This window comes from Archocentrus centrarchus, chromosome 7 (assembly GCF_007364275.1).
Source record: "Archocentrus centrarchus isolate MPI-CPG fArcCen1 chromosome 7, fArcCen1, whole genome shotgun sequence".
Taxonomy (NCBI): domain Eukaryota; kingdom Metazoa; phylum Chordata; class Actinopteri; order Cichliformes; family Cichlidae; genus Archocentrus; species Archocentrus centrarchus.
Genome location: NC_044352.1, coordinates 4365608 through 4386715, shown reverse-complemented (window position 1 = coordinate 4386715; position 21108 = coordinate 4365608). Strand labels below are relative to the sequence as shown.

General features: G+C 42.7%; 1 protein-coding gene across 1 annotated transcript in view; it reads right to left on the bottom strand.

Moving 5' to 3' along the window:
* plxna3 (plexin A3) overlaps positions 1-21108 on the bottom strand; it is a 163878-nt gene that overhangs the window by 114216 nt on the left and 28554 nt on the right. Inside the window, exons 2-6 of the mRNA XM_030733139.1 lie at positions 15062-15499; positions 14776-14966; positions 11156-11700; positions 10802-10966; positions 5215-5397 (exon numbers count right to left, since the gene is read on the bottom strand). Of these exons, the coding sequence (XP_030588999.1) occupies positions 5215-5397; positions 10802-10966; positions 11156-11700; positions 14776-14966; positions 15062-15375 (1398 nt within the window). The 5' untranslated portion in view covers positions 15376-15499. The remainder of the gene's footprint in view (positions 1-5214; positions 5398-10801; positions 10967-11155; positions 11701-14775; positions 14967-15061; positions 15500-21108) is intronic.

The following is a 21108-nucleotide window of genomic DNA, read 5'->3' as shown; positions in this document are numbered from 1 at the left end:
AAAAAAATGAAACCAAATCCCCCTAATTTAAATTGAAAATCCTTTAAATATTGGTGATTGCAGGTACAAAATGCTTTTCCTTTAGGAGGCTTTAGTGTTTACAGACAAGTGTCAGGGTCCTTAATGTGTAAAGACTATACGTGATTTAAATTTGATATGGCGTCCATCTGTTCCATCAAAAATCCAGCAGACATCCTTTAGAATTCCTTTAGGTGGTTCTTGTTGCCATTAAGGACGTTGTTGAGCTCCTTTTGGAGGATTTAGTCCTCCAAAAAGACGAAGAGCAGACATGTTAAACATCTTTCTGGTGGTTTAAATGAGCCTTCTGATTCTAGACAGTCTTTAGGAGCTTTATGGCAATCATTCAGATAATTAAAGACTACCATCTACCATCATGATCAAAACACCAAATGGGAATATAACAAGGTTCTAGAACAACAACTGTACAACACACTGTACTAGCTCATCTAATGACCCACAGGTGTTCAACCACACATCTGACTCCATAAATCTCCTAAAGACTGTGGGGAACTTCGTATATAAAAATTTCTAGAACATCCTCAGTGAATACTAGAACTTACAAAAGGACCTCTAACACCTCTTTTTGACCAATGCTGAGCCAGTTCTGCCTTTGTGCCTTTTGAGACCCAGTTTGGAGAGGTTTGAGAAGTCATTATTATTATAAAGTGTTACTAGGAAAGGTCAGAGCAATTTTTATGGGAAGAAAATCAGAATCTGTGAACTGCATCTGCCCATCACCGGTTCATCTCCTGAGTTAGCCACTCCCACAGCCACTGACATCAGTGGTTCCAACGTTTTTTGGTGCTATGTTGATGCCAGCTTTTTGGCACCGGCACCAGTCCTGTTCCTTTGTGGAAATGCATAGAATCTGTTCTAGATTGAGCACCAGCACAGCGGTCAGGGAAAAGAAGTGCAAAGGATATTCTTTTGATTTTCTGAGGTAGACATCAAGTCAAACTGAAATTAAAAAAAGGGTCTTTAAGAAACTAAAGGATCTTCTGTAAATTCCTGAGTAACTACCAAAACCTTTGAGCGAACTCAGTGAGGTTTCATCAAGCGGTTGTACGCTCGGATTATTACATGATCTCTAAAGAAAAGATATCGGAAAAATTCAAATGGTTTCTGAAAGCTGAGAAATTGTGCTTCACACCCAACATGGGGCTATTACGGTAATTTCACTTGAACTGTTGCCAGATGTTTGTGAACAGCAGGACATTTCAAACACGTGTCAGCGATTCAACGGTTGGTGTTAAAGGGTTAAACTGCCATCAGATCTCGGGACCTAAAAGGATTCCCTCTGGATTCTTTGAAGGACCTCCTAAACTTCTCAGGAACAACTAAAACCTCTTGAAAGAAAAAACATTTAGTAACTGTGCTAAAATCAGAGTGGTCTTCATGCCTTAAGTACCTTCTATAAATTTCCCAGTAACCACTGAAATCTTTTAGAGATCCTTGTTGGGGTTCCTTTAGCTGGTCAAACAAACAAAGATTGTTCTTGTGTATTTTCTATGAATTTTTAACTTTATGTCAAACTGTGTCTGTTCTTTGAATTATTATGATTTCACAACAAGGCAAGTAGAAAAAGGCTCACTTGTTTGTAAGTGATTAAACTTCTGCTAAAAACTCCAATAACAGGTTCTTCTATGGGATAGATCATTTAACACACCATTTGTTAGAAATCTAAATGTCCTACAACCCTCTGGAGTATCTTAAAGGATAACTAGAAGCACCTAAAAATCTTTTTAACAAGAACCTACAGAGCTTAAAGGTGTCGTTCCTAATGTGTGACAAGATGCTCTAAAACAACCATAAGAATATCCTCAGCGATTAATAGCATCTCTGAAAGGAACTTTGCTGTATGTAGGACCATGATAGAGATTAGGTTGATGTTCCACTATCTTAATGTCATAAAGAGCTTCTAGATCGTCAACTCTTGAACATCTCCTGAGATCCTAGAGTTTTGGGGATTTTAAAGGTAACTTTTTATTTTTATTGAGCCATTTTATCTTTTTTTTTAAATGATTTATTTTTGTGAAGATGCTCAGTGATGTTCCTTGCCAGATGTTTAGTTGTTTAAAGCTGCAGTCACAGTTCTTTGACTCTCAGACACAGTCTGAGAATTTACAGACGTCTTACTGGACAAGATTTTGCACTGCAGTCATCAACAACACTGTCGGAGCACAGTCAAGCTTACAGTCCGCTTCACCCCTCTGTATTGTTCTTTCATTTGGTTTAAGTTGTTAGTTTTACCCACAGAGTGGAGGCAAGCTTTCTGCAGCTCAGTAAAGTCTTAAATCCTCCAGAGAGGGCCGAGTTTTTGCTGCAGAGAAACGGTGAGAATTTAACCGACTGCCAAGCCCTGAAGGAGACAGAAAACAGACATCTTGTGCAGCTAAGTGGGACATTTTTCTGACAGCAGCAGACAGTCTGAGCGTCTCTGCAGCTTTCTGTGAGGTTGTCCGACACCACTGAGACAACTTTACAACTTCAACAAGGCTGAGAGCATCTGTGCAGAGACACCGGCCCCGTCCTGAACTGTCACTGCTCACATTTGCTTTAATCCCGCATCAGTCCTGCTCCCCGTCTCCATGCCTCTCTGTGCTGTTTATCTCTTCTGCCTAAGAATAAAAACCCTGGAAATGAACAGATTGTGTTTGCCGCGTTATGAAATCAAAACAGCGTTCAGCTTATTTTCAGCTCCAGATAACAATAATAACAGCAGCGCCACAGGCTGCAGAGAGCAGGCAGGCACATATGGAGGTGTGACCGAGGATGAGTTTCATAAGCAGCAGAAAATATGTAAAAGAAATGAAATATTTATCAGATACCTGTTGCCTATGGGTATTATTATGGTTATTATTATTATAGAGTCACTGCTAAAGGCTGGATAGCCACTCTGTCTGGATATATGTGAATATTTTTTACTGGAGTGCAAATCTGACTTTTTCCTTTCTTGATTATTGATTCCAAAACTCAGATCTGAGATCGAGCACAGAGCTGACAGCAAAGCTCGCTCTATGAGATATGATCCTGGAAAGAATTTTACTCTGAGACTCACGAGTTTGCATTCATACGTGATCTATATTTAAACATTCATCTCCAGAACTGGTGAAATCCCCCAGAGCCAGTCTGCAGCATGCTAACAGGTTTAAGCTAACTTTTTTCTATTGCAGGTTTAGGGCCATTTCCACCTTTACCTCAGTCACAGAGCCCGCACTATAAAATATGATTATGAAACTCACTTTATTTTGCATATTCTGGCTCCAAAACTACTTCTCCACAATAACACCAGCTTTCAGACCACTGGGGGGAAAAAAATAGTTGTTACAGGATTTTTCATGTTCCAAACTTATCCAAAAACAACAAAGATTACGGCTAAAATACACCGTCCAATATTTTGTTTGTTTTTTTTAAACTGATCATCTCTTGGAGCTACAAACCGACTTATTAACAGGAATGAGTTTCTTTCAAATTGAAAGGATTTCAAATTGGAACAGAAATCAGAAGGTGGTGTGTGATGTGCCCAAATGTGTCTGTGAAATGCACCCAAATTATTGTCGCCAGTTTTTAGTGAAAGAAAAGGAGAAAAACACTAAAAGAAATGTTTAATTTTTCCTAAAATGTCCAAACTTTTAGATGAACATGTACATGAACATTTATCTCTCTTTGTTTATTTTCTACGTATTTTTGACTTGAAGATGTCAAACTCTGCCCGTTCTTTGAATTATTATGATTTTAGTAACGATGTAAATGTCATGGTCCTGGGCCGTTAGCTCGGTGTTTAGTGTTGTATTCCTTAAGGTTCTGTTTTGTTGTATTTCTGCTGTGTCTCTAAACGTGTTTACAGTTTAGATTTCTTAGTCATTACAGTTTTCTGAGTCTTGTTCTTAGCTACACTTATTTGTATTTAGTTCCTGTTTCCCTTCGTTCTGGTGTTCTGGTGTTCTGGTGTCTGTGTCGTCCCCGTTCAGTTGCTTCCACGTCCTGTTCATGTGTCGCAGTCTGGATGTCTGTGATTTTGCTTCCCCGTGTTGTGCCGAGTCTGCGTGTATGTTACCTTTGGTCACTTCCTCTTTAATTTTGCATGAGAAACTGTTCAAAAAACAATTTTTGGACATATTTGCAGATGATAAAGTTAAGATAACAAACACTGAAAATATTCTTGATTGTGTTGTGTTGCTGTTTTTGTGCACAGCTGAGACTCAGTCTGCATCTTTGGCCAGCTTACACAACAGGATCCAATACCATAAAATATGAAGCAGTGCAATAGTAGAGCTAACATGAGCTAACAGCTGTTTTGACTTTGTGAAAACGTTTAGTCTTATTTACGTTTTGGTTTGTTCTTGTGTTCATTTTGGTCTTTTTAATCATTATTGCAGGTTTTCCAGAAGTAAGAATGCAAAACTTTTTGAAAGCAGTTGACTCAAAGTCACGTAAAGCTCTCAATAAACTAAAACCTCATCAGGCAGCTTCCGAAAACACTTTGGTGAAATGCACACAGACACTGCGCCCATACCGAAGACATTTCCTGTATAAATGTTAGAAGCTTTTAGAGCGTCGCACTAACTGTTAGCAGAGCGGTGAAATTACTTTCAGTGCAGATGAACAGAAGCTCACTAAACTCAGTAACTTCTTACAAACACTACCTTTCAACACCTCTGACACACCTGAGTTATGACAAGTTAATGGTGAAAAAAATGAATGCCTCTCAGGTGAGAGAGTCACACAGCCTGATAACATCACAAAGAAAGCAGAGTGCTTTATCAAAACCCCCCGATAAATGGAGAACAAACACCTTGATTGATTCAAGATGGACTGCAATCAAACAGGTGAACTTCAATCTCTCCCTTTCTTCCAAACCAAAGAAAGAGCCTCAAGTGATTTAAAACATGAATAAGGCAATTGTCTCTCCATCTTTTTTTCCTAACCTCCTTAAATAGAAACTCTAGAAAGCAATCAAAGCCCCAAAGCCATTTTAAAACATTAATGCAGTCCTTTTCTCTGAGCAAAGGAAACAAAAGCTCCCAAACACTCCACCAGTATTCCTTTCCTGTCATTCTGTCGTGTCTCTTTTAATTCCGGTTCCTGATTTCCTTCCTTCCTTTCCCACAGAGTACATGACCCAGAGCACATGCAAATTCACACAACAGCTTTTCCTCCTCAGCAGACCAAGCATCCATCCTTTCCTCCTACCTTCTTCAGCTGTCCACTCCGGGTTCCCACGAACACCACCGTGTGCTCCCCGTAGGTGTATGCGGCCACTGCGCCCATGCCCTCGGTCCGGTCCTCGTACAGCGGGTATCCCTCGATCACCCTCAGGCCTCCGAGCGGCTGGTTCAGTACCAAACCGCAGAAATCATCTCCGATCTGCTTCGGCTGCGGACGAGAGGAAAAAGGGGGAATTATTAAAAAGTACTGGCCCTTTATTTTAAGAGATATCACAAGAGTTGAGGTCGCTCAGCTTCACATGAAAAATAAGGGGAAGGGGAATACCAGGATTATTGATCTGGTGCCCACCTTCAGTCCATTAGGTAAGGGATCAGTGTTAGCTCTCGATGATAGCGTGTAAAACGGTTAAAACAGAGAGAGTCATCCAGAGGATATTTCATTCTGAATGAACATACTTTGGCGTTTTATTTAAAAGGGCAGTTAAATGTTGATTTTTCTTTGAGCAGATGTGCAAAAGTCAGTTAAAAGATGACGTGCGCTGTGCGACATCTCCCAGGTTTTGTAAGCACAAGTGTATAAATGGGTCGGTCTCTGCATGACATATCAATGCAGGAGCACAGAGACTCCCAGGTGGCACGGAGGGAGGCTGCATCCTGTAACAGCTGGAAAAGAGAAGATGTGCAGAAAAATTTGAAAGAAAAAAAAAAAAAACCTGTGTGATCACTTTGTTTACTGTTTCTTCTTCTATTCCTGTTATGATTGTTTCTGCGCTGCAGGAGGAGAGTGCAGAGAGTGCAGGCAAACACACCTCAGATACAAGTATAAATGGTTACAAGGCCAATGTGGATGTCACAGATCACATCGGTAATGACTTTTCAACCATAACGGTGACTTTATAGAGTTCATGTTCTGCTGTGATCAGTACTGTTGTTTCCTCCAAACACATTTCCAGCTACTTCCTCTTCTGCCACCATTTTTTTTTTTTTTTTGCATTGACTGAAAGAGAGAGCTTGAAGGGAGAAATTCCACCACCTGTTAGTGCTTCAGTAGTAAAATTGTAGAGCAACACAGGCATACCATGCACAAGTATAAATGCTGACTACAGCAGGAGCTGCTTGCATAGGCTACATTGTAGGTGCTAAAAAGATTCAAGGCAGAAGTCTAAATCAAGCTTTAGCTGTAGAGTTAACTCCCAATCATGCTCTGTTGCAGACATGGACACCACAGCCAAAGAGTCATTCCTGTTATACCTGTTGGACATGTGTCTAAAAGAAAGGGTGCATGTATACTTTGTCGGCCATGACAGTGACTTTATAGAGTACATCTTCTGCTGTGATTCAGTACTGCTGTTTCCACCTACACATTTCCAGCTACTTCTTGTTCTGCTACCATTAACTGGAAGAGAACGGATCCCACAGATTCAGTCTGCCCGGTCACAAAAAAAAAAAGGCTGGCATGCAAACATCCTTTCAGAGACTCATGCTCACCATCTGATGACAAAATGTATTGATGATGCAGAAACTATGACACTAGCATTAAGGGGAATCCACGCAAGAAGCAGCTAGCAGTGACTAGGCACCCAGCAAACACAGAAAGTCAGTGAAATTCAGCGATTTCAAGCACAACTTCAAGCAATGATGTGCGAAATAACTGCTGGCCATGCAAAGTGGACAGGTCCATAGCAACTGAAGCTACCAATGAGAGCGCAGGATACCACAGACTGACATATGACAGGGTGGTACAGACAGAGTGTTCTCTGTGCAACTGGATCCTGGATTGGCTGCTAGCAACAAACCATCAATGACAAAGTGACAAAGCGATGATGAGGGAATCCCTTTCTGTGTGGATGCCTGTTTAGGGTTAGGTTGCATTTTAGCCGCATACTAAACAAAGTATAGTTTCAGATCAAGTCTCTCACGTGCTCTCACTTCTGTTACATGATTTCCATTTGGCTACACCATGCAGGTAAAATTTATACATAAAAGGGGTAGAACCAAACCCTAACTCTAACCCGGTCACAGATTAACAAACATCATGTTTTTAATCAAACTTTAAAAAAGTGTCTCATTAGAGGTCTTTCATAGACCTTTAAATATACATGTAAGGAAAAACAAGTAAAAAAAAGACCAAAGAGGGGAACATGGTGGAGGACAAAGGACAGTAGTGCCGAAGTGCTTCATGCTTCTGTATGTTGCACACAGGGCAGAGTGTATGGAGCAGGGAGGAGACGGGTTATTACAGGGTCCACATAGACTCAGAGGGTAGCTAACACCCTGTCATTAGCGGGTTAAAGCCTTGATACATCACAGCGACCGTACAGGGTGGAAACTCTGAAACCCAAATGTTCAAGCCAAGACTCCACTGGCAAAAAAAAAAAAAAACCCTCAAAAGTTTAATCTTTATTTTTGCACATTAAACAAATGGAGATAAACACATTTTATATTTTAAAGGTTCACTCCAGGGAATACCAGTCAGAATGGCATCAGATAAAACCTCCCTCACCACCATAAATCACTCATGACACCAAAAGTTTTTGGTTTGTCCGAATCATCCTTCGTCAAAGATGACTCTGGGCTAAAATTCACTTTCAAACAGCAATTTCTGACTCACAATCATCTTCTGTCATGTGACCTATAAGCAATGTGTTAATTAACGCCTGCAGCTTAAGGCCTGAAGGCACTGAGCTGAGTAGTACTGCCTCTGAAGTCTGAAGTCAGTGTCCCACACATTTACTTGACTTGTGAGGGCCGCCTCAGTATGATAGCAACGATTGTAAAGGCAGCGGGGTGGATCAGTGATTAGCACTGCAGCTTCACAGCAAAAAGGTCCTGGGTTCAAACCTGAGCACGGCTCTTCTGATGGGAGTTTGCATGTTAATCCTGTAAGTTTTAGTTTCTCCTGCCATTGGAGAACACGTCAGGTTAATGCTGCTTATCTGTGTCCAGCACGCTTGTGTAAAAGAGATTATTAACATCAAACATTTCTCTTACTAGTTAAAACTAACTACTGCTGGGTTGCTGTTGTGTTGCTCTCAAGTACCTGAACTGGATGAACTCTAACTCCACAGTGATGAACTGCAGCTGGTAATGGTAGTCTTTAGTGCTCTGGAGAAGCCACAGCAGCTGGAGAACTGGTTTGTGTACTGCTATGCGGAACAGGGACTACTTCTGGCAGCTGCAGTCCAAGATAGTGGAATTGGAGTTCAGCCACAGGATGAGGAACTCATGGGAGTCCCACACTACTATTTATTTAAAAAGGCATGTGTGCTCCACTGCTGCCACAAACACTTTAAAATTCTTAGAGAGACGGTGTAAGCCTCAGTGGTTATCATGTATGCCTCACACCATGAGAGTGCGGGGTTTGAACCCAGGCATCGCCCTTTTCTGAGAACATTTTGCATGTGTCCCTTTTTGGGGAATCAAAAAGCATCAAATCTCTGATCTCTCATGAATTAGTTTCTAAATCTCACAGGTTTTGCTTCCTGGTTGGATGAAAATTAATATAAAATGACAATGTTATATGGCCCGGGCCTCTCTGTGTGGAGTGTGCATGTTCTCCCCGTGTCTGCGTGGGTTTCCTCCCACAGTCCAAAGACATGCAGTTACTGGGGTTAGGTTGATTGGTCACTCTAAATTACCCATAGGTGAGAATGGTTGTCTGTCTCGCTGTGTTAGCCCTGCGACAGGCTGGCGACCTGTACAGGGTGTACCCTACCTCTCGCCCTATGACCGCTGGGATAGGCTCCAGCCCCCCCCCGCGACCCTGAACGGGATAAGCGGAAGAGAATGGATGGATGGATGGATAGATGGATAATCATTTCCTCAGCACTCTGTGAGGTCCTTACAAGTTTAAAAGCTCAAATGTGACAGCGTGAGGAGAAAAAGGTCCTGACGGTGTAACACAAACATCTGATGCTCCCCACATTGGCATAATGAATAATGCAAGGTCTGCATCTGAATGACGATAGATTGTAACATGTTGTGCAGACAGGAAACCTGCTGCTGACACTTAATGAAAAACAAGATTGAAGCACTCACACAAAAACGTAAAACACAGACACAAACAGGGAAATTTACAATGTCATATCCCATCTGAACATCCATGCATGAACACACACACGCACGCACACACACACACACACACACACACACACACACACACACTCCCCACTGTTTTTGACAAAAGAAGGAGGTCAAAAGCAGGACAAAGGCCCTGCCTTTTCCCTTCTACTTTCACTTTACACACACACACACACACACACACACACACACACACACACACACACACACACACACACACACACACACACATACACACATACACACACACACGGGTCATTAACTTATATTTCATCACTTTCATCAGCGTGTGGCTGATTGGCTGTGATTGGTTGCTTGGTTGGTTGCTGTGGGCAACTCCAACCCCATTCCACCCCTCCCTCTCTGAAACCCAGGCCCGGCTCAGAACTCGTCTCCTGGCGGGTTTCCCTGCCTGGTTGCCATGGTTACCACTGCAGGCCATTACCGCCATGAATAAGAACATCATCTACCCCCGACCTGAAATAACCCCACTGCAGACACTGAGAGGGAGGGAGATTTCTTCCTTCTGTTCTCTCTGACTTGTTTTTCTGTATTTTCTAAGTTCACATTATTTCCTGTCTTTTATCCATTTGAGCAAATAAAGTATATTCAAACTCATCTGTGGTGCGGGGACAAGAGTCTGTCACAGTGGGTGAACTCTGCTGCCTTCTGGGAGCAAAAACATAACATGTAATAATTAAATCTAAGTGTGAAAACTCGAGGCTAGGGTAGGTCTCCAGAAAACCAGTGCAAGTCAGCGTAATGTCCTCTGAAGTGACGGAAACATGGCTGTGTGCGCTGCAGCCTTAGGGTAGCCTCTGGCCAGATGATGTAGTTTGCACAGAGAGACCGAAACAAAGGAGGAAGACAAAGAGATTTTTCTGCTCTTCTTTATTTTCCTATTAAACATGCAGGATAAAATTGCCCAGGTCATTTTTTTTTCTTTACCATTTAATTGAAATCTTCGTCTTAACCCTGGATGTGTTAGCGTCAACAGAAACCAGGAAAATGAGGCAGGAAAAGACCCAATCCCAATAACGGACTAACCCAGGCTACTCCAGAGCTGCTTATAAAATCCAAGACATGTTTTAAGTCTTTGGTCCTGAAATCAAGGTCAACTCTCAAGTCTATAGAGAGAAGGTCCAGGCAACAAACTTCAGGGCGGGTCTCCAGGCTGTAGCAAGCCAGTCAGGGAACCGATCAGCTTATGTGCTCACTTAGACTTCAGAGAAGACTGCCAATATTTCGGGGTTTCTGACGCATCAAGCCGTTATCTCGGCAAAGACTTCCTGTGTGCTTTCTGTCATTTATTAATGCACAAAATTTGAAAAGCTAAAGGACTGTTCACCTGTATACAACCAAAGCCTGTTGAAATTTGATTAGTCAAAGAAACTTGGAGTACGAACGCTGACCTGAAAGCTTCTGGTATCAAAATGTTCTCCTCACCTTCCTACATGTTTATATCCAAATATCTGTGGACATTAGAGGACTAGTCCAAGTCAAGTTTCAGGGATTTAAGTGATGCAACTTACAGTGTGGATGCAGGGCAGCTCTTTGTTGAGTAACCACGGTAACGAGAGTCGTCCCTCTCCGCGGTAACAGGAGCGGATCCTCTCTCTCATGGCCAGGTTGATGTCATGGAGGGTGAACAGACAGAGGACCGTCTCTCTGGGGGGGTTGGAGCGATTCTTCTGACCCTGAAAAAAACATCCAAAAAAAAAGCAAACACATTTAGAGTTGGTTGGTTTAAATCTTGGACAGGCCTTCGACCAAGGCACCCTTCAACTCAAAAGTAAACAACAGACAGAGAAATAAAAAAAAGAGAGAAAGTTCACGCTCAGATCAAAAGCATCCAAGCAGGACAGATGACATCAATGGTAACATACCTGTGAGAAGACAACAAACAGGATGTCGTCGTTTTCAGAAAGGCCGAGTGCTTGTGCCAGCCGCCGCCCTGGTTTCTGCTTGTAGGCAGCCTGGACCAATCGGTACTCCACGCCGTCTTTTGTGCAGCCCAGAGGAAACTCCACGTACGAGTAGAACTCCGTGTCGTTGGAGCACATCCTCACAATCTTAGACGTGAAGAACTTCTCTCCTCCGGCATCCATCTGTGTCAGCTGCGTGTCCAGCTGCAGCGTCAGGAAGTACACGTACGTGCGACTGGAGAAGCCGTAGACGTAGTAGATGTCAAAGGCGGGATAGAGCGACAGGGTGTCGGAGGGGATCTTGATCTGTGAGGAAACAAACTCATCCTGGTAAACCAGTGAGAACATCTCGACGCTTTCTTCATCGACCACCAGCTTCCTGCTGGAGAGCGTCGGGAAATATTCAGACTTTCCATCAATGGCGGCCCCGATGAACAAGTGGCTCTTGGCCTTCTCTGGTTTTTTTCTCTTGGGGTCAGCCAACCAGTCGTCCTCAACAACCACGCCTGCAGACAAAGGAGAAAGCCTCAGGATGCCTGTTTATAAAGTCCATAGTGTTTGGAACAAAGAGCCTCAGCAGTGGATTATAAATCAAGCAATCAAAATATGACTGAAGTGCAGACTTTCAGCTTTAATTCAAGAGATTTTTACAAAAATTTTGCATGAGATATTTGAGAATTACCATTTTTATACACAGTCCCCCATTTTCAGAGGTTCAAAAGGAAACGGTTGAGTGACAAGCAGTTTTATGGCCACGTGAGGCCTGCTAAATATGGGGCCCAAAGAGATGTTAGTGTGAGTGAGGGAGTCCATCATTGAAAAGCCCAAATAAACCAATCAGAGAGAGCAGAGACTTTAGAAGTGGCCAAATCAACAATCTGGTGCATTGTTTAAAAGAACGAATGCACCTGGAAGACCACAGAAGACAACTAAAGTGTATGATAGTAGAATTGTTTCCATGGTGAAGACAATTTCACAGCATCTAACCATGTCAAGAACACTCTTGAGAGGTTAGGAGTACCATTGTCAAAGTCCACAATCAAGAGATGCCTTCATGACTGGAAATACACAAGATTTACAATGAGGTGCAAACCACTGATTACAGTCAAGACCAGGAAGGTCAGATTAGACTTTGCCAGAAAACATCTAAAAGAGTCTGCACAGTTCTTCAAAACAAAACAAAAAGCAACTTTGGACAGATAAAACCAAAATTAACTTGAACCAGAATCACGGGAAGAGAAAAGTATAGAGAAGGACAGAAACAGCTAGTGTTTATTGATGGTGTGACTGCTGATGAATGCAGCAGGGTGAATTCTTAGGGGTACAGTGCTATCCTTTTTGCTCAGATTCAGCCAAATGCTGCAAAACTGATTAGACAGCACTTCACAGTGCAGATGGATAATGACCCAACGCAAACTGCAAAAGCAACCCAAGAATTTCTCAAAGAAATGGGATATTCTTCAATGGCCAAGTCAGTTGTCTGATCTCAACCCAACAGAGCATGCTTTTCCATTATTAAATACAAAACTGAAGGCAGAAAGGACCTGCACACAAGCAGCAACTGAAGGTGGCTGCAGTAAAGGTCTAGCAGAGCGACTCAAAGGCGAACTAAAGCATTTGTTGATGTCCATGGGTTTGTTGACTTCAGGCAGGCACTGGCTGCAAAGGGTTTTCATTCAAGTATTAAAAAGAGTTTATATTTAATGTTAGCTTGTCCCATTAATTTTGAACCTCTGAAAATGGGGGACTGTGTATAAAACCCTTTAATTTAAAGCTGAAAGTCGGCACTTCAATCACATATTGATTGATTTACAATCCACTGTGGTGGTGTGCAGAGGCACAACTACATAAACTGTGTCTTTGTCCCAAACATTGTGGACGGCACTGTAGATGAAAGGAGAAAACTCAGCACACTTCTGAAAGGTCAGCTTTACCAGCAGATGATGGGAAATGAGCATCTGTCTTATTTACTTTACACTGCACTGAAAAAGCAGATAAAAACTATGTGGTAGGTTCTGCTGTTATTTTTTTGTTAGCAGTTTAAGTAAACACAGAACAGTGAACCAACAATTTAAGAGTTATAGAAGTCCCAGGACGGGGGTTGCTAAGGTTTTACTGTGCAGCTCCACACTTCAGTTCTGCTGGCGTCCCACAGCAGCTGTTCTAGTACTTCAAATCAAAGGTCGAACTAATTTCAATCACACCTTTTGTTTTCCGTTGATATCTGTGCAGAGGAAATATTCCAGCATTTGTGAATGAACCAAAAATCTGCTTTAGAGTGAATAATGTGGGCAAAGTCTCGCTGTCAGTCATCTGCTGTTTTGTCCTGACAGTTTTCATTCAGCTTTTTGTTCACACTAAAAACTGCGTATAATAAAAACCTACAAAATATTTTGACACTTGATTGACGTCTGAAAGTTGAAATGCTTCTCCAGCCTGCAAAGAACTAAGTCCAGAGGGAACACTGGAGCTCATTGTGTTTCTTTCAGGCCTTAAAACGATTAAACTGGGACGACGCGCTAGTACAAAATCTGCCGAATGTTTATAATTGTATATTTACACCCAGAAAACATGGAAATAAAACTGCTATAAAATATTGTTTACAGAGAACATGCTGGTAGATTCATGCTGTTGCATTAGCTGCTGATATCTCTGTAATTCACTGAAACAAAGCCTCAGGGAAAACGAGCAGAGGCACAATTTCACAGTTACTGCTGTCAAAGCCATTTGCTACTAGCTAAATTAACTGTGAAACAAAATGTGCCTCCTTGATAAAAGAAAAAAAAAACCTTCGAAACAGCCATTACTTGCACCAGTTACTATTACTGGTTTCTTTTTTTCTGTATGAGTAGATGAAGCTGAAAAATCTGCTGAAAATTAGCATTCTGATGGTAACACTGACTTAGAGATGACTCTACATTTGCTTTATTTTACAGTTAGCTCATTTCACCATTTTATGAATTGATGCAAATGGTTTACTTTTGTTGCCTTCCTAAAAACTAATGTAAGCCCAACATAAGGTATCCACACTACCACACAGGTTTCAATCAAATTTTCTTTTGTGCAAATTGATGGACTCATTTATGGAGCTAAGTGGTTAGCTGGTTGTGATCGTAGACGGTATAAAAGAGAGACGTAGCAGATGCGCCTCAGACTTGTGTTATTTTTTATAGGCCAGCAGAGGGCGACTTGCAGTCATATGGAACTCTTTGGGGAAATTGCCCTCTGTGACCTCAGTAAATGCTTTCGTGGTGACTTTATGGGCCCAATCGCTAGACTCAGGTCACACTGATAAAAACATGATAAATTATGGGTTAATTCCGAATGCTGACCGGATAACAACTCATTGATCACGAGTCGTTATCAAATGAGCAAATGGTACTTTACAGTCTGCTCCACAGCTCATTACGTCAAGTTTTAAAACGTCTAGCTTGAATCTTCACATCGCGACTTCACCAAGCAGTGTGTGACATCATAGTGGTTACAACCATTATTTGTACCGTCCAAAAGTTTGTTTTCTTCCACCTTTCTCTTATTTTTCTACCTGTTGAGGGCCCCGCCCACCCTTCAGCGTAGCTTACCTGCCATCCCATCAGCCTCTCTGGCTCCAGACAGGTAGTGCTCCTTGCGGTGATGCGGTTCCCCCAGTTTGAAAAGATCCTCCAGCCTGAGGAACTGACAGACACCCTGCCAGATGGAGCCGCATGCCACCAGTCTGTTCCCGATATAATCCACCAGCAAGAGCTTATTCACGTTATCTGACATCTCCAGTCTGAGGACAGAGGCAGACAGGTAAGGTCAGACAGGTGTAGACAGACAGGTGTGGGGATATAAAGAAAGAAATGAGTGAGTCAAGAGGAGACAAACCGATGGCCGCAGGACCTGACGCTGGGCGGAGGGTAACATTTAGCATTGTCCTCCACAGGTCCGGTCATGTGACTCCTCAGCTCCGTCAGATTAGCCGATAGCTTCAGCACTCGGTTGACGGCTCCGACATACACCTCACCTGTCCTCTGGTGGACAGTCAGATGAGTGAGAGAGGTGTCGAAGGCCCGGTACACCACTCTGCCCGACGCCACAGAGGGAGGTGGAGGAGCAGCCGGGGCAGAGAGGAGAGGGGAGGAGAAGAGGATGAGGGAGAGGAGATGGAAGAGGAGCAGAGGAGAGGAGCAGGAGACCATGGTGGACAGAAAGAGGAAGAGGAGGAGGAAAGGATGAAGGGGAAGAGGAGAGAGGAGGGGAGGAGGAAGAGGAGAGAAGAGCTGGCAGCAGGTCTGATGAAGAGTCTGCTTCAGTGGGGCATGGCTGCAGGGAGAAAAAGAGAAAAAAAACATTCAGAACCAGCTTGAGAACATTCATATTTTTAGGTTGTCCTCAGTGTTGCAGTAATTCAGTGATCGATCTCTGAGCTTTAATGGCTCCATTACAAACAGGTGCTCCTGAGAGAGAATTTGGCTGCTTTTAGTGGCACCAATATGACTGAATGCATGAAAAAGCAATTCCTATACAGTCTGCATTCAAGATAGATTGCAGGAGCTTGGGTACATGAAAGAGTCAAATACTCAACACAAAGAAACTAACCAAGTGACAATCCTTTACAGCAAACATGCATGTGGAGGTCCTTTTTGTCTCTTCTCTGTCCCCCACCCCCCAACTGGCTACAGCACATGGCTGCCCCCCCCTCACATGGTTCTGCTGGAGGTTTCTTCCTGTTAAAAAGGAGGTTTTCCTTCACACTGTCACCAAGTGCTAGTTCATAGAGAATCATGCGATTCTTGGGGCTTTCCCTCTAATACTGAAGAGTCTTTACCTTACAATATAAAGCACCCTGAGGTGACTATTGTTGTGAATTGGTGCTATATTGATACAACTGAACTGAACTGAAGCTGCTGTTCCTCTACTGGCCACCAGAGGCTGGCTCCAAAAGGGAGTCAATCCCGACAGACTCCTATTTGAAAACACTGAACTTTACAGCAGAAATAAACATGTTTACATAATGATTTTTCTTTAATAACTTAACCATCTGGACATGGAGTTAGCTGAGAGGTGTCTCGACTAAAATTTAAGTTTACACAGCATTTAAGTAGATTCTTGGTTTCAACCATGAAACCTTCTAAATATCTTGTAAGCAAGTTACATCCCCATTCTGGAGCCCATCTGTGGTCTGATCAGCCTCAGGCAGGTCACCTCCAGGAGGATAAATGCTACAACATCAGACCCACATGATGCCTGCAGGAACATGTATTCAAAAAGCCCCCTCAAACACCAAATGAGGCATTTCACCAACAATTATCCCGGTCTTAGCCTGACAGGGAGCTTTAGAAACCTACAGGCTGTATTATTTACCAGAAACACACACACAGAGATAGCGAGTGCAGAGATTAGCAGTGTGTGGGAGTGTAATCGAAGCAGATAGAGTTATTGATCTGTTTCTGTCTGTCTTCTCACCGAATCTCTCTCATAAGCCTCAGCAGCTCCAGTAACACTAAGCTGGATGGAAACTTCACTCTTATCCTGGCAGCCAGTCCAACTCCGACTGACTGACAGCTCTAATCAACACACACACACACACACACACACACACACACACACACACACACACACACACACACACACACACACGTAAATGCCTCCAGTTTAATCCTAATCTACAGTTATATTGAGACCAAATGAAGGACAGGTTTGTGATCGTGGCTGAAGGTATTGCGTTGAAAAGCCTGCTGCATCTGTGCAGAGCGTGGGTGTCCCTGTGGGAATTGAACCCTCAGCTGCAGCAGTGCTTTATATCAGCCTCCTGGTTTTCAGCTCAGACGCATTAATCAATACGAGAGAATACGAGACACTACGTGTGGAAACAAAGAGCCAGATTTATTTTCTTTATCTGCTTTTCAGGAGTTTCTTGTTCTGGCTTTCTGGGTTACATTTGGATTTTATTTTTATTAATCTGAATAAAGTTTCATGGGGAAAAGCTCACTGCAGTCTCGCCAGGTCAGATTTGGTAATATCTCTTTTTGAAAAGTGACTTTTAACTCGGGTAAGGATTAGTGAGTGGGCCAACAGAGAACACATCTGTTCTGTTAAAAATGTCTTTGAAGTGACTTAAATGGGACCTCTTCAGCTCATTTTCATCCCTGTATTTTCACTCTGAAACAGCTTTGCATGAGTCACGGTTAAAAGAAAACAATCCTTATTTATCTTATCCTGGGCATTTGTGCAGCACTCTTGCTCATCCTCTGTCTAAAAAAACAATTGTAACCATATATTCAAACATTGAACTATTGTGGAAGAGCTTTAAATTTGCATTCTTCCTAATAGCCAGCAGGGGGCGACTCCTCTGGCTGCAGAAAGCTTGTATAGAAGTCTATGAGAAAATAGACTCCCTCTCTCGTTCTGCAACATCAGTAAACACTTTCCCGATACTTCACGGACTTCTGCTTACTGAACAGAACATAAAAGTTTTGGGGTTTTTTTTTTAGATTTTGGACATCATGAGAGTCAGAAAGGATGATAAACCAGGATATGCTTATTGGTCAATAACCTGGCAATCACAAGTCATTAGCCAATTAACGCACAGAGCCAGATCAACCCGTCACTCATCAAATCCAGCTTCACAACATCACACCAGGCCTTCACGAACCCACGACTGTCGTCACAGTGGTCTGTCCATCCTTTATATGCACTCTATGATTTAACTCGTGTCTCTTTTAAAGCCCGCCTCCCTGAAAGCCCACTTTCTTCTGATTGGCCAAAGTGCAGAAGCCCACCAGGTGAGAAAACAGTCGAAATTGAGCAAAGTTTTAGAACATGGTTACAGATCATTTGTACACACACTGTGTGTATTTATATGTATTTAATGTATTTGACATATTAATCACCTTTTTCAGGATCTTCAGTTGCATTTTAAATTTTAATAATATGTGTGGCACTTTGGCCCAGTGTAAATTTATAAAATCTGAAAAACTAGTTTCACCAACTAATATTTCTGGTGCTGACTAGTAGCTTTGTTTACTCATGTTAATCAAAAAGAACATTTAAATATAAATATATATATATAGAAAAGGTTGCTTCATGAGACCAAAGGAGAGGAAAGTCCTTGTATGTATTCCAACCTTGCTGTTATTAACTATGTTATGAAATAATAAAGTCAGCTGTTTTCAGACAAAAATGGGGGGAAAATGTAGGTTTCAGCTTCTCAGGTGGGCTTTGCTGCTTTATTTTGTCTAATCTGCTAATAAAGTGAGTATTTGTGACTAATTGTTGATCACATTAAGCATTTGGGGCATTTACAAGGCTCCATTAACTACATAAGGGCTTAACGGTCAATTGAGAATGTAATCATCAGATTAACAGCAGGTGGTAAACATAGATTTTTGACATGCAGCGTGATGGTGGATCCATAGATGCTGAAACTGCAACAGTGCAAAATTTGGGATAAATGAAATAATGAACGCTGTGGAGTAAACCTGGGGCTCGCTGTGAGCAGCCACATCTTCTAACAAACAAATCACGAGCCGCCCTGTCCTGTTAATTATACTGTCAGCGTGTGAATTACTTTGAGCAAACAGGGGGAGACGTGTTGGAGTGAGGAGGTCCACACGTCTCTCTGCAGCTTCATTAACACATGAGAAGAAGAAAAAGTCTTTTTAGTGTCATTTAGGAGAAGTCGTCCTCGCGGTCTGACGGAGCTAAAATAGACCCTCCGCACACTCACATCACCGAGAACGACGGCGTCTAATGAGACAGAAACTGAATGGAGGGATAATAAAGTTTTCAGCTGGGCAGCAGAGACGTACAGGAAGCCGAGTCCAACAATTAACCCTGTGACACACACAAAGAAACACAAAGAGGCAGTGAAAGATCAGCACATTAGTTAATTAGCCTGCTGAGCTGAGGGGGAGACCAGAGAGAGGAGAGGTCGACAGATGGACCAGTGTGTGTGTGTGTGTGTGTGTGTGTGTGTGTGTGTGTGTCTGAGCATGTGACAGACAGCTGGGCAGACAGAGGACACAGATAGAGTTTCTCTAACCGGACTACGATTTCACTGGATCATCCATCACCCTGGAGAACCAGAGGCTGTGAGTGAGTGAGGATGAATGTTGGGCCGATTTCTGCACTTCGAGGGGCCGTATGAGGCCTCAGACTTGGTTTGGAATCAGGTTTAGCTTAGGACTGGCTGGTTCTCCTAAAAGCCTTCGGATGATCCAAAACACTACAGTGAAAGTACTCACACGAACTGGAAAGAGATCATATTTCTCTCTGTTAAATCCAGAATTTTTTTCTCACATATAAAGTCCTACATAATCAGGGCTCATCATACGTTAAAGACTTCACAGTGCCATCCTGACAGAGCACGACGTCCTCAGACTGCAGGCTTGCTTGTGGTTCCTGGAGTCCTAAATGGGAGGCAGATCCTTCAGTTCCTGTGGAACCAGCTCCCAGTTTGGGTTTGGGAAACAGACGCTCGCTACTTTAAAAATTAGGCTTAAAACTTTTATTTTTGATCACGCTTATAGTTAGGGCTGGAGCAGGTGACCCTCAACCATCCCTAGCTACGCTGCTATAGTGTCAGGCTGCTGAGGGGACCTCCCATGATGCACTGAGCATGCATTTACATGCCACTAATGACTGCCAGTAAGTTTTGTCTACTCTCTCCCATAGTGTGCAGTCTCTCCCAGAAGGCTCTTCCTGCTAAAACGCAGCTCCTCCTCCCCTGTTGCAATGGGGAGCTCTGAGATGACCGTGCTATAAAAATAAAATGGAACTGAACGCGACTGAATACGTCACATTATTAGTCAAACTGACGATCCAGCTTCGTTCTTTTAATAAAAGAGAGAAGTGGTGTGAATGTTCCCTTTTGACTGTGGCTGCTCTGAAGATAGAGACTGTACTCACTGCTTTGTGCTCTTTTCTTTAAGAAAGCCAAACAAATTTAACTTTCTTTCACAACTAAAAAGCATTTTTGGGCGGCGTCCAACCTCAAACCAGAGAGGTGAACAAACCTTCGGAAGCAAACGGCGGAGGCGGAGAGTCTGCAGAGCCTTCGCCTGAACTGGCACAACATAAATAAAACTGAATAAAACTGAGTAAATCAATTCATTCCTTTTCCTTTACAGTGGTGCACTTTCACCCTCCCTAAAAGCACAAATACACTCACTGTTTGGCTCAGCCTGAGACAAGATCACAGAGGGAGAGCCTTAGGCCAACACGGCCTATCTAGAAGAAGTAAAAATGGCTTTTTGTGGCACACCGGGCTGTCGGTTGTGTGTCGGCTAAGGCCGTCCGTCGCCCTCCTGTGCAGGTCTCCCGAGATGCCTCTCAATCCAAGTTTAAAGAAATAGGTTTTCAAGTTCAATAACTGCATGTTTTTAAGTCAATGAATATTCAAGTTAAAATATCGAGATTTTGAGATGAATCACGACTCCGGTTGTAATCGAGCAGCCCAGTTTAGGTTCGGTGCTTTGCCGGTGAAGCAGCAGCCGTGCAGTCGGTGCGTTTCAGCAACAATCAAAATCAAGCATTTCAGATGTTCTGCTGCCGCTCGGCTCACTGTCAGGTTGGAGCTGCGGGTCGTCAGCATTCATTAGGCTTCATTAACGCTCTGTTGTCAGATCTGAACTGACTACGTGACCTTTGGTTACTCGCAAATTATGAAAGCTAAACTTAATTATCAAGGGGTGGGGGGCTTCAGAGGATTCATATTTGATAAGTGGATCTGATATTCAGAAGCAGCTCCATTAGGAAACATTTGTATGCAATTACCAACAAAAGGTTAGATTGCTGAGAGAGCAGGAAAGAGGCAGAAACCACGAGTTATTGATGATCAAATAAAGTAATCAATTCAAAGCACTGTGGTTCAGACACACGTGACAGTTTCCTCAAATTCCTTTTGTATATTTTTGGGACATTTTGCCCTA